This window comes from Manis javanica, chromosome 10, assembly GCF_040802235.1.
Source record: "Manis javanica isolate MJ-LG chromosome 10, MJ_LKY, whole genome shotgun sequence".
NCBI classification, from domain to species: Eukaryota; Metazoa; Chordata; class Mammalia; order Pholidota; family Manidae; genus Manis; species Manis javanica.
In genome coordinates, this window is record NC_133165.1 from 14,205,308 (window position 1) to 14,219,395 (window position 14,088).

At 40.6% G+C, this 14,088-nt stretch overlaps 2 protein-coding genes across 10 annotated transcripts in view; one reads left to right on the forward strand and one right to left on the reverse strand.

Annotated features, from left to right (window-relative positions):
- The window catches only part of METTL25 (methyltransferase like 25), a 92,742-nt gene extending 85,676 nt beyond the window's left edge, over positions 1-7,066 (reverse strand). For 6 of the 8 annotated variants that reach the window (XR_012121981.1, XR_012121984.1, XR_012121983.1 and 3 more), the window contains exon 1: positions 6,808-7,066. Coding sequence is in view for 3 of the 8 variants with exons in the window: in XM_037010636.2 (XP_036866531.2) it covers positions 6,808-7,066 (259 nt within the window). In the remaining 5 variants the exon portion in view is untranslated. Of the gene's footprint in view, positions 1-6,433; positions 6,682-6,807 lie in introns of those variants that run through there. The other 2 variants (XM_073214783.1, XM_037010638.2) reach the window with 2 other exon arrangements.
- A 181-nt stretch (positions 7,067-7,247) lies between these two features.
- Positions 7,248-12,837, forward strand: CCDC59 (coiled-coil domain containing 59). 2 transcript variants are annotated; one of them, XM_017675146.3, is made up of 4 exons: positions 7,248-7,409; positions 8,323-8,608; positions 11,086-11,185; positions 12,270-12,837. In XM_017675146.3, the coding sequence occupies exons 1-4, from the start codon at positions 7,253-7,255 to the stop codon at positions 12,429-12,431; spliced, it is 705 nt and encodes a 234-aa protein (XP_017530635.1). In that variant the 5' UTR covers positions 7,248-7,252; the 3' UTR covers positions 12,432-12,837. The 2 variants fall into 2 exon arrangements, with proteins under 2 accessions (XP_017530635.1, XP_073070885.1); XM_073214784.1 differs by lacking the exon at positions 7,248-7,409 and adding an exon at positions 7,416-7,575.
- Positions 12,838-14,088: the final 1,251 nt, after the last annotated feature.

Genomic DNA, 14,088 nt, shown 5'->3' on the forward strand with positions numbered 1-14,088 from the left:
GTCCTGTGTAAGATACACAGCTAATCAGAGTTAGAGATGGATTAGAACCACGTCTTCTGACTCTGGGCCTCTTTGGCCTCTATTTGACGGAAGCAGAAATAGAAAAGATGGCTAATGCTTATTACATGCCTATTCACTTATGTCCTAGGCTTTAACATGTATCTCATTTACTCATACACAGCCCTTTCAGCCAGGAATTATGATTCTCACTTTTCAGATGAGGAAACTGAGGCTCTAAAGCTAAACTAATTCACAAAAGATTATGTAGCACTAAAGTCTCAGAGTCAGAATTCAGAACTCTATGCAATGGCCACAGAACCCATCTTCTTCCCGTCCCCTCCTATCTGCTCATACTCATCTCCATTTCCAGCTGGAGAGGAGACAGCAGATGAGGACAGAGGTGAAGAACTTCATGTTGTAGGGAGCGGAGACCTCCTGCTGGCTTCTGAGCACAAAAGAACCAACCAGAACTATGATTGTGGAAGCCGACTGGAGAGCAGCCTGAATGGAGAAGCAACTGAAACATAAGAGTATGAAGGCAAGAATAACAGCTCAAAGTTATTGCTAAAATCCTGTTACAAGATTAAAAAAGGAGGTGACTGAACTATTCACTATGGGAATGGGAAGCAGTGAATAGATGGAGGAGGAAGGGCTGGGAGATTGTGAATCTGAGTAACAGGAAGAATGTTAATGGCACTTACAGAGGAGCTCTTTAACTACCGAGGTGATGAGGTTAAAAATCAAAGATAAACACAGAGCCCAGCAATCAAGAGGCCATGTAGGAAAGGAGGGTTTTTTTGTTAACCTGGGAAAGAATCTAAATAATGATAAACATGAGGATAGGTTACCATAACTGTAACCTTCCAGGGAAAGGGTAATGATTTGACATAACTTAAACAAACAACAACAGAAAATGAACATCTAAACAAACAGAAGGCACTCAAATTCATTCCGATTGGCTAAACATAAGTATAATTTAAGTAGAATGAGGAGAAAAATGACATAGATAGTTGTATTCTTCATGAACTTTGTTTTACTGAACTTCTTAATAACTGAAAGATCAAAAGTTGGGGATACCATTAAAAAGTAATCAAAACTTGGGGGATACCATTAAAAACTAGGTTATAAAATCAAGTTTTTTAGATGGTCTCATCTAAGAGGAACAATCAGACAGCACTTTCTACATATCAAAAAAACAAAGTAGGATGATACATTTTCCTGAGTTCCCAGGTTTATTTGCATTGTTGCTGTCCCTTATTTAAAATTACAGGAGCAACCTAGAAATAGGACTGTCACTTGCCACTATCCTGTTGTGGTATGGTATTACTTCTGCACTTGAAGTCTCCTAAAAGGACCCAGAAAAACTGAAAAATGGAAAACAGAGTCCAGGAAAATACATAAGGAAAATAAATGGATAAAAGTTAAAAGACAACAGAGTACGAGACACTAATTATTTCTCTGCTGTTCTCAGTTTGTTTCCAACGTGCTTTCTGGCTTCACGTGTACGAATTCAACGTGTGCACAATTTCAACGCACCGCAGTCACCACCTCACCACCAACGACAAACACTCCTGAGGATGGCCAAGAAGAAATTTCATTAAGATGCAATCAAAGTAACCGAAGAGAAAGCTCAACTACGTAATAATCTATCACAGGCATGATGTTGTTCAATTAAAGTGGCAGTAAATGAATCACGCAGATGCTCACCAAAAAGAACCAATTCTAAATATTTACTCAGCATTCAAGTCTGGTAAGCATCATCTAACTGACAATAATAAGAAACAGGAGAAGTGGTCTAGGGCCTCGAGAAGCCGAAAGGAGAGAGTCAGGAGAGGTCCTGGAGGCTGGGGCGGAGTCAGACCATCCCCGGGCTTTGGCAGCGTCACCAAGGGCAGCTTTGCAGGCACACAAACTGGACTTCCTGAGAGCTGAACAGGTTTGCCACGATTGACTCTTAACAAAGTTACAAGAAATTATACAGAAGCTATCTCTACGGGTTTTTTCCTGCAGTCTCACAAAGGACAGCTTTGGTAACCCTCTTTATAAATCTACACTTCACTTAATTCTTTACGAATCACTTGCTTTACTAATCTATATGCCGGAAGCCGTTCAAGGTGCCGAGAATACAACAGTGAAAAAGGCAAGCTCTGTACGTTTGTTTTTAGGGAGATTATGACCTAGTTGCATCTACAGACAAGTTAATAGATGACGTTAACGGTGTGACGTTTGTTAATATGGCAGAAAATACAGGTTGTTACAAGGACACATACATTTCCAGAAGTTCCTCATTTATTTCTTTCACGAAAAGACCTAGTTACCTCATCACCACCACAACCATCATCACCATAACCCTCCGTCATCATTCAGCAGCCGCGGTTGGTTTTCTGCACCCATGCTATACTCTCAGTCCTACGTTAGGTGCTACATATTACATCATCTTTAATTTTTAGTACAACTCTGCAAAATAGGTAAAAGTATATTTTTGAAAAAAAGGAAAAACCAACAGTATCAGCTGTGATAGGCAGATGTCAACTCATACCTGGCCGGGTACTAACACCCAGGCCACAGTCTTCCCTACTGAACATGAAAGATTTCACAGCACTCCAATACCAGGTCAGATACCTCCGTAATCATGCCCGAGCACAGACAAAAACACGAGCATTGTGCAAACACAGATGAGTCCCATGCAAGCAGCCCCACGGAGAAGTCCACGTGGAGAGAACGGTGGCTTCATGCCTTCAGGAGCAACAGCCAGCCACTATGGGCGTGAGAGAGAGAGTGTGGCAGATCCTCCAGCCTCCATCGAGCCTTAACCGCCGCTGCCTCAGCCAACATCTTGTCAGTGACCTCATGAGACCCCAAAACAGATCCACTCAGCCAATCCGCCCCTAAATTCCTAACCCACAGAAACGGTATGAGATGGTGCAGTTTCAAGTCATTTGTTATGAGCAATAGATAATATGTAACATTAACATAACCATATATCAATGAGTATGTTTCCAGTTAGAAGAATTATAAGGTAGGGCATAGAATTAAATACTAATACTGTATGTTCCTTTAATTCTTAAAGTATATTTTCTTTTCATTCTTTGAACATATTTACAATTGCCACTTAAATCAAACATCTGAGCCTAGTCAGGATCAGCTCCTATTAACTCATGTTTTTCCCCCCTGGGTCATACTTTGCTTTAATTGTTTGACCATAACTACTTAAACCCAGCATCAGGGCTCATTTGGAATCAGTTTCCTGTCTAGGAGTCACGCTTACCTGTTTCTTTGCACACCTTGTTTTTAAACTACTAGTAATTAAAATACAAACAGATGGGGATCATTTCTTGTAGCGCATCTATTTTGTTTCACTAAAGATTTTGTTATTGTTCTACTAAGAAATTAACTTGCCTGGACTTAAAGTGAAATCGATCTCCTGTTTAGAGTGCAGCAGTGAAGTCTCCACTCAGTGGCTGAGGTACCAGCCTGCCCCCTGATGGTATCCCTGAACTTGTATAGTTTAGCAGATTTGGATAAATGTTATAGTCAGATTGTGGGGCTCACCCTCACTGTTATTACCTTTGTTTCCAAGGCTCCCCAGCCTCAATTTCCACTTGCTCTGCCTAAATACATTCTGAATTCTGCCCTTAGATACATGAATTCAATCAAGCTTCTGATATTTGCCACCCACGCGATGTGCACTTGGGGAACACACTCTGTCAGAGGTGCCCCAAATTTGCAAATGTCGCCAAGAGCTCTTTCAAAGGTTCACCATGCCCCTAGTTTTACCTCTGTTTTTGACTCTCTGGAACCTCCCATGCATGTATAGGTTAGAGGTCATCCAGGAATGTAGGCAGATATTATACTCAGATTTTAGTGGCTCTCATGCTTCCAGAATGTACCTCTTAAATTTCTATCTGCTGTGATTTCTGAACTTCGTCATCACCACCTTGAGCTGGTAGGGATGTAGTTTTCCACGGACAGATCTAGGTTGTTTGCAGGAACCCCAGAAAAAAGGCCATTAACTCCCAATTCCTACTCAATCAGTAGAATCTTTCTACAGTAAATTCTTCTTATCCACCTTTGGTCATCTTCCAGAGCCTTCTAGTAATTTTTTTTTAAATAATCTTGCCAGTGTTTATCATTGCTATCTGCTTAAGACATTACCTCACCTCTTGAAGAGGTCATTACCTGAAGTTTCCCTGGACCATTTTATTAGTCTCCTATCATGTCTTCCTCTTTCCATCCTCACCTTCCGATAGCCTCTTCACACATTCTACCAGACTCATCCCTTTGAAACATCCATCACATACCACCTCCACACAAAATCCTGGGCACTCTCCATGTCACTCAGTAGAAACCAAGCCCTCGGCATCATCTACAAGCACTATGTGAAGCTGCCCCAGGCCACCTCTCAAACCTTACCTCTTACCATCTCTTACAGTCTCGTCTGGACCTTTCCAGTGCGCTTCCAACCCCACCCAGCACGCTCCAGCTTGGGCACCTCCCCTTCACTCAGACAGACACTGTCTCCCCTCGGCTGGCTGCATGACTGCCTCCCTCACTTTCTTCAATCTGTTTGAATTCTGTTGTTGGAAAACACTTCCCTCATCACCCCACCTAAAACAGCATTTCCTTCCTAGTCATCACACTCACCGTGTTTACTGCCCCCTGGTATCATTCACTTACATATCTGTATACACACACTTCACTATGCATCTACCCTCACTGAAACATAAACTCCATGGGGGCAGAGATTTTGTCGTGCGCAATATCATAACTGTAGAGCCTAGGAAAAGAGTCTGGTACATAGAAGGTTCTCAGAAAACGAATGAATGGGTTATGTGTGCTATTTGTTAGGCATTATTCTTCACCTTTCCACATTACTAACTCATGTAACTTTCATAGTGCCCATCAAAGTCGATACTATGATCATCTCTGTTTTATAGATGAGGAACTGGAGCACAAAGAGTTGAAGCCCAAGTTAACAAAGCTAATAAGCATGGAATCAGGACTTGAACCCAGGCCATCTGCACTGCATTAGTTTGCTGGGGCTGCCATAACAAAACAGCACGGGCAGGGTGGCTTGTTAACAACAGAAATTTATTTTCTCACAATTTTGGGGAACTGGAAATCTCAGATGAAGGTGCCAGCAGAGCTGGTTCCTGGTGAAACCCCCATATTTGACTTGTGGGTGGCTACCTTCAACTGTCCTCACATGGTTTTCCTCAGTGTCTTTTCCTCTTCCTATTAAATTGGGGCTCTACCCTTATGATCTGTTTAACCTTAATTACCTCCTTAAAGGCCTTACCTCCAAATACAGTCACATTGGGAATATGACTTCAAGTTATGAACTTTGGGGGAACATAATCCAATCCATAACACACATAATGTGTGCCTTTGAAATATAGGTATTTTCAATATCTTGCCTTTTTATTTCAGACAATTAAGATTATTTTCTCCAGTCCTTTATAGATGAATAGAGAAGAGGCTTTCAGAACCTTGACCAAGTTCCCCCTGGTCATTTTACTGAAATGGCTGCACTAAGGATTTCCAAAAAACAACTTTGTCTCATAAAACACCAAAATGATTGTGCCAAACATCTGTTAGTGTACTTTCACACACTGTGCATGAACTCAGTACAGCTCTGGGAATTGTGTTTATTTGTAACTCCTCCTATAGAACCAACAGAAAGCCATACTTCTTTTGAGTCTCAGATGGAAATCCATTCCAGGCTCCCGCTGCTCCTTAAACACACTGTGCAGGCTCCCACCTCAGGCCTTTGCACTCCCTGCTCTCCTTATCTCAAATGCTCCCCCTCCAGATAGCTTCATGACTCATTTTCTCCTGAGGTTTTTTTTTTCCCAGTCATCTATCTACATGAAGTCTTGTTGGAACAGCGTATTTAAAATTGCAAACATACTTTCTCCTACACTTCCCCTGTCTATTCCTCCCTTTTCCATTTGATTTTTCTCTGTAGCACTTTTAAAAAAATTGTCTACCTCTTCCCTCCAGAATGCAAGCAAAATAAAGGACGGCATTTTTGCTTGTTTTATTTACTGCTCTTTTCCTAGCTCTTGGAAGAGAGCTAGCGCATAGTAGACACTCAGTAAACATTAGCTGAATGAATGAATTTCGTCAAGGTTACACAGCTAGTTGTGATGGAACTGGAATTCGTATCCTATCTGACTCTAAAATATAACAACTGCTTAATTATACTGTACATAGCAGCTATGTAATGTAAGCCTTAGTAAGACACAAATCCTGCCAAAGAGCAAAAAAAATGCTCATCCTTGATACAAACAATAGGCCTCGTATTGGAGGCCTGAAATCCCTCCGTGGCTCACTGCCGCCTGGCGCCCTGTCACGCTCCTGAACACCGAGGCGAAAGCAGCTTCTCTACGCAACCGCTGTCATAATTGACTTATTTTCTCCTGGCCATTACCCTCATTTGAAATCATCATGACGTATTTCGTTAAGTGTTACGTATCTTCTGCCGTGTTCCACATGTGATCTGTAAGCGCAGTTCCCCTTGTTTCCCTCCGGTCATACAAACACTGGTGAATTATTAATTAAAGAAACGCCCCTGCTCTGCTTCTTACTCTCTTAAACTGTAGAAATACACAAGCACCCAAGGACCCAAGAGAGACGCGGAAAGACCGTTCCCTGCCTCGGCACCGGCGCCGGCCTCTGCCCGCCCCGCCGCGCACCTGCTTCCGCCCCGCTTCCGCCCCATCTGTGCCTCGGAGACGCTTCTCCGGGGAGAAGATCCGCCCACCAGCCCCACCCCAGCCCCGGCCCCGCCCGCCCGCCGTTCACCTGATCCTCTCTTGGTTTCCAGCAGGAGGCGCCCATCAGACGGCGGCGCCTCCGCCTCCGACGCGGACCGCTTCAGCGTCGCCAGCACCACGTCTGGCGGCAAGTCGACCAGTTGCTCCCACACGGACTCTGTGTAGAAGTCCACCGTATGTGCATTGGAAATGGACAGGGCTTCCCTCAGGAACCGCAGCAGCCCCTGCAGCGTGGCACGCAACGTGGACAGGTCCTGGGTCACTGGGAGTGGGCCGGAAGCCGCCATGACGCTCACCCTCCCAGGCTGTAGGTGGCGCAAATGCGGCCGCAAAGCGCGGACTTGGTCGCAAGTAGCATAGGCCGAATAAGTAGAACTCCGAGCTGAACGTCAGTAGGGTGTTCGGTTGCTTCTACGAGATGACGTACTTTGGCCGCGTCCGTCGTGATGTTTTAGCGACGCAGTTGGTCGGACATGGCGCCGGTGAGGCCGGCAACGAGGTGGCCCCCGATGGGGAGTTCGCGGACGAGCGGTGAAAGGGTTTCTTCGGTCGGATTCAGGAATAAGAATGTGAAGCAGAGGACGTGGCGACTTAACCATCCGCAGGCCTTCGTGGGGAGCGTCCGCGAAGGTATGTAAGAAGACAGCCTCTAACAAGTACTCAAGCATGCGAAATTCTTCGGATACGCGGCTTGCCCCAGCGGGGAAGGAGTTAGGGACCCGACAGGCTCTACTCGGAACTGAGGAAAGCGTTCCTAAGCCCGCAGGATTCTCAGACCTGTGGATGGGAAGACGAGGTAGGGTTGCCAGCTAAATCTTTAAATACCGTCCCGGATTTAGCCCCATTCTTGATCAGAGCCCTTCTTACATTTTTTCCGAGAAACCGTAAGGACCGTTTGTGCTGTATTGCACTGAAGGGTGGAGAGCAGGACGGGGCTGGAAATAAACTGCCCCAGTCCCTTTCTGATGACAAATACCCCAGAAGCTGATCTTGCTCTTCTCTTTAGTTTTCTATTTTTGTCTTGCTGTCTTTTAAGTTCCCTCACTTCCCATTTGGAATGTATAAAATTTAAGTTCAGTCCTCTGATAATTTCTAGGTGTTGAGAAAGTCGTACACCATCTCTCTTTTGAGCAGAATTACTTTCGAAAGTTAGTCCTATTCACTAAGGTAGAGTAATAGATGCGAGGGTGATTTTCTTCTGTACGTACTGAAGACCTAGAGTGAGTGTTTTAGACGAATTAAGCAATTGGTTTTGATATGTGAATACAATAAATTGGTGTTGCGCAACACTGCATTTTTCCTTCTTTAAGATTCTTATTTGAGTGCCTGCAGGACAAATGTTAGCCTGGTCATTTTGCAGAAGACTTACATGCTGTTGATTACGTTAGATTAAACTTGTTTCCTTGAACCTTTAAAAGTAAAACATAAGGTAGTTCTAGCTTCTGGATACGGTGATAGAAAAAGTTTTTCATTTTAAATTAACCAGCTACATTTATTGTGCAATTTTATGAGAAAGTAATTTATGACTGTTATTCTTCACTAGGACAAGGCTTTGCGTTTCAAAGAAAACTAAAGATTCAGCACAATTACAGGAAATTGCAGTGGAGAGGAAAGAAGGCTCAAACCTCACAAGAGTCACAGTTCACGGATCACTACCCTGATCATCTGAAGCATCTCTATTTAGCTGAAGAGGAAAGACTCAGGAAGCAACCTCGGAAAGTTCACCAGCCTTTGCTAGAAGAGCAATGTAGTGTTGTCCAGGCTTTGTGTGAAGAACACTGTAGTGTTGAGCAGCCTCAGTCAGAAGAACAGTGTAGCACAAAAGAAAAGTATGTATTGTCTATCATCTTTTGAAATCTTTTATTTTAGGTGTAAGTAGTGTTTTATGAAAAAGATTATAGGACAGTTTATGTAGGAATTTTAAACTTTCTTACTTGAAGCGTTTTAGAAGTTCACAGTGTAATCGTGTGAAAATATTTTCATGGAGGCTTTCTTTTTATCTTACATGAGTGAATTAGGCTAGTTGAGCTTAATGGAAGAAGTAATGGAATAGGAATTAGGAGATCTAGGTTTTGCTTTCAGCCTCCCAAGTACATTTAACTTGGACCGTGATTAACTCCTGTTACTAATATATATATATATATATGCTTTAGAAACATTAATATGTGTTTAAATAACTAATTTTTGAGAGATATTATCATGGACTCCAGAGCTGGACTTAACATGTTGGTGCCCAATATCCTGTTCTCTACAGTGAAAAAAGTGATAGTAAGTATGTGATTCAGAGCTGCCATGTTACACAACTCCACGTAAACTCTATGGTACTACCGACCTATCTTGTGATGTTATGAAGACTGAATGAGTTCATTTATCATTTACATGAGGTACTTAAAAAGATGTATGGTACATAGGAAATGGTACATGAATGTTACCTAGTACTACTACTATTATTAATACTATTAACAGAATTTTTTCCATAGGACATAGACTGGTTTGCAATTAAAAAGCAAATGACACATCTCCATAAAACTTCAGTTTTATAAAAGCAAACTTACAAAGCATTCTCTGCACATACTTCAATTAAAAAAAAACTGTACTTAAATCTAAACTTGCAGAGCAGCTAGTTGTTACATACGATAACTTTTTGTTTCACTGAAATTCTGTACTTCAAAGTTGTGAACTATTTGTGGTAAAAGTAACGGGAAATAAGACCCTAGAAAAAAGTGCATTCAGGAGTAAAGACAGAGACACTGAAAATTCAGTGTTTGGTACACTTGTCCATCATATCATTGAATAACGGCTATAAATCTCTGGCAAGTGAGTAGCAATAGGAGTGTAGATTTGAGGCATTCCTAGTAATAAGACAAGTGAAGAGTGTTAGATCTTGAGACAAGACACAAAGGTAAAAATAATATTCCTAAAGATTACTTCTTTTGAGGTAAAAGCAGGAAAAAGTTGCTTTAGAAGTTAAATAGAATTGTCAAAAATTGGAGAGGGGGATCCAGTGACAGCCAAGCAGCAGAGGAAAGTTGTGCGAAGTAGGGATTGGTCAACTGTCAAATACTATGAAGCCCAAGTTAAACAGGACCAAGAACAGGTTTATGGATTCGTGACTTGTGATCTGGGCAATCATTGGTGACTTTGAGAGATTTTCAGTAGATCATCCTGGTTAAGTCTCTGGTCTTACATACATGTGGCATCTGAAGTCATGGGCATGGACATGACTGCCCAGATACAGAGACCAAGAAAAGAAAAACACTTGGGGAAAAACCAGGAGCAAGGAAGAAAAAGAGCTCTAGGGGAGGAGAATGTCACCGAGACTAAGGAAGTGGCATTTTCAGAAGCAGTGAATGGTCAGTTAAATGAGACTGAATATTCAGTACCCGTTGACTGGATGACCCTGTTTGGCTAGAATGTCCGCACTGTCTAGGCTTGGGCAGTTTCACTGGAGAGGTGAGAGCGAGTCAGACTGAGGAGAGGCAAGGAGTGCACTGGCAGTGACCATTGCTGTCTCTCTGCTGTTCCTTCTGGGTGTCTGACTGAAAAGACAGGGAGTGAGAGACAAGTAACAGAGAGATGTAGAGTGTTGATGAGTAATTTGCATATTTGATTACTTTAAGAAGGGAGCTGCTAAAGTTAAATTGGACTTGGAGTTGGTATAGAGAAAAGTTGAGTGACTGGGAGAAGGGAGATTATTACAGAATCAGATACCCTGAGGAAATGGATGGAATCTGGGCCTGGGTGATTGAGAATTAGCTTAGGCAAGAGTGAGAAGTACTTCAAGATAGAACAGTTCTAAATAGGGGCTAGTCCCTTAGGTGTGGTCCTTCAGAACTAAGCAGATGAACTGGAATAGAGACGAACTGGTCAGGGAACTGTAGGATTAAATTTCAGATATACCCACAACCCCCACATCTCCTTCAACTTAATGCCCTTTTCAGTCTCATTTCTACCATTCATACACCAGTTTCCTGTATTTTGTTCTGACTTACTTTTATATACATATGTATATATTAGAATCTTGTCAAAACTTTCTGCATTTTCCCTGCTTGAAATATGCTCTAATGGTCTTTTGGAGAAATAACATTCAACCACTTTTTAATTATGTTTTGAAAGTTATATATTTAGTATGTTATTTGGACATTTTACTAATGAGATTTCTGTCTTCTTTCAACCTCCCTTCCCCCCTGTATTTGCATTAGTGAGATTTTACTATGAAGTGCTATATTTGACATAATTGTGTAATGGTTTTTGGTTATGTCATTTTTCATCCTTGTGATTTTTTTTTTGTCTTTGTCTTATTAAGCTCCATTACTGTTCCAAAGAAAAAGAAAAAGAAAACATCGAATCAAAAAGCACAGGAAGAATATGAACAGATACAAGCTAAGCGTGCTGCTAAGAAACAAGTAAAGTTTACTTTTAAAATAACTAAGATCATTTTCTCTTAATTTTCTTGTATGTGTATGTAAGCTATGCTTCTTAGTATGGGGCACATAGTACGTCCTCTATGAATATTGTTGAATAAGTGAATGGTCTGAGCAGAGCTGGAAAATTTCAAAATGTCCAGATTCCTGGAGAGGTGATATTGGTAGTTCAGGAGTAAGATTTTAAAGATACTGCTCTTAGATTAATAATACGAGCACCTGGGACAATGTTTACAAAAGTATGGACCAAGAACTTACACTTTTAGCAAATGTCTCAATAAAATTCTTATGTATAATAAAATTTGAGAACTGACATAAGAAAAATATAAACGATTTTAGGAATTTTACATTGAAGCAAGTAAAGCCAGAAAAAGGTGTTAGAATAAAATATTTCTTTATTCTCTCAAGAGTAGGTCTTGCCTATTAAAAAACCTGTTAGATTAATTTAGCATAAAGTTACACTATTATTCAGAAATCCAAAATTATAATAGCTATTTTCAATGAGTTAGAACAAAATTATACACAGCTTCAACAAAATTATTTTGTTTAATCTGTGGTTAGTTCTTATTTTGTGTATGGAAGCTGTATTAATCTATTACTTTAAATAAAGGATAGCACATCAATCAGTCAAAAATACCCCAGAGATGTCACTGACATATTTCTTTCATGGTTTAGCTTTAGAATTTGTATAATTAAGAAATCTGGAAGTTTACCCTCTGAAATCCTTACAATTATTCTTCAACTGATGGCAGACTGGGATGAAGCAGTCGCGTTTCTCCACGGACATACTGGACCTTTGTTTCAGAGCTTGTTTTTTTCTCTAATCAACCATCTGATATCTGCCACTGTTGGAAGCGGTGTGCTCTCATTTTATTTGTATACAAATAATTAAATGTTAACATAAAGGCAAAGAGGATGCACTATTTCAGTTAAGGATAACACCTTACATTTTACAAAATATAAGACAAACCTAGAGTGTTTGCAGGATGACAGCTATTTCAACACAATTACTGAAGTACATCTACTGTTTGTTACTAATGAAGGTTACATATGTCGATTATTTCAGGAATTTGAGAAGAGAAAACAAGAGAGAGAAGAAGCCCAAAGGCTCTACAAAAAGAAGAAAATGGAAGTTTTCAAAATATTGAGTAAAAAGACTAAAAAGGGCCAACCAAACTTGAATTTACAAATGGAGTATCTTCTTAAAAAAATACAAGAAAAAAATTAAATCAGACATGTCTTTAATCATCGGTTAAAATAGCTGCTGTCTGTTGAGTAATTTTGTATATGTACTATACCTTCTAACAATTAACTAAACTTGTCAACACAAACATGTTGCTAAGTTATACTGCATATAAAATGTCCAAATATTTTTGTTCTTGTAAAAGAAAATTTTCTACATAAGTTCTACATAATATGATTTGTGTTTTATTTGCCTCAAGGATAGTTGGCCTAAAAAACTGAAAGAACCTTCAATTGGAATGACAGGTTTAAGTATCTAATACTTTTGTACCATATGAAATTCAGATGAAATATATTTTTAAAAGAACACAGCTTTCAATGAATCATTTCAATGAAATGTTTAAATTTAGTAATCAATTATTATGTTATTAAAATTCATTTTAATGATGAAGGAGATTGACTCCCCTTTTATTTTAAATTCAGCACATGCTCTAGAGGGATAGGCTTTCTAGGAATTTGAGAGCAGCTACCAGGTAGCTGGAACTGCCTTCTGCCCCCACCAGATTACAGTGTGGTCTTTATAAAGTAGAGTTTGGTGTAAGAATTCAGAGTCTGATACTTAAGATCATTCCTGTAAGTGGAAGTACATGCTTGTTAGTGTAAGATCTTGTGAATGATAATGGAAACCCAGCAGTGTCACAGGAAGAATCAAGCTTTCCAGACCCTGTGCATCCCACTGTGCAAACATCATCACCGGGCACCAGTGGGGTCTCTGTTGGTACCTCTGTGAGCCCTGGGGAAGTGCTGGAATATGGCTGCTCTCCTGTTCACTTGCGTCTCAGCCAAGGAGAAAGGCTTGACTCCTTATAAACAAAAAGAACTATAGTATTTGTAAAGCACTGTGTAAGAGTTATATAATGGTAATGATGTGGCCTGATTTAGGGAGCCTTTTGCACTGAACTGATCATTGAACTTAAAAGTCTGATAAGCAATGCTGAGGAAGCGCAACTTAATAAAGAAAAGGACTTTATTGCATAGAAAAATAGTGCTAAGAAATTTGCAATACATTTTTAAATTGCGTTAAAACAACCAACTCAGTCTAAATTTGGCTCTGTTGGTGAAGGCAGTACATTGTGAAGCAGAGTAAATTATTTCAGTTAATTGCTTTATGATTTCACATGTTTTTCTTTAGAGACTGTCAGGATAGGAGAAAACATGGAAAGAGATCTACTTTCCATGGGAAGAGGATTAACTACTGATGTATGAATAAGCAGTAAAGTTCATATTAACTTGTGGAACAGCTGCTATATATGTGAGGTCCATGTTAAGAAATTACTCTTTAAAAAAAAAATAATTTCTTCCAAGGAACTTAAAGGGCAGTAGACACCAAATAACATAGGACAAGAAGCGGTCAGTGATCAGGTACAAGCAGAAGGCTCAGACTATTGCACCAGAGACCCTCCCGCAGAGCTGCTTTCAGTGCACATTCAGGGCGCTGCCCTGAGTTTTGAACAGGATTGATGGGTTCAATAGCAACCCATTTCAACAAGCATCCCCTGTGGTTGTGTTGGGATCCTCAGACCACATTCTACAAAGTGGTGGACCAAGGCCTCAGTCTTCAGAGGTTTCATCTGGTTGAAGACATCAGGGAAAGTTTCATGGATGAGATGGCACGTGAGAAAATCCGTAAAGGTTGAGAAGAA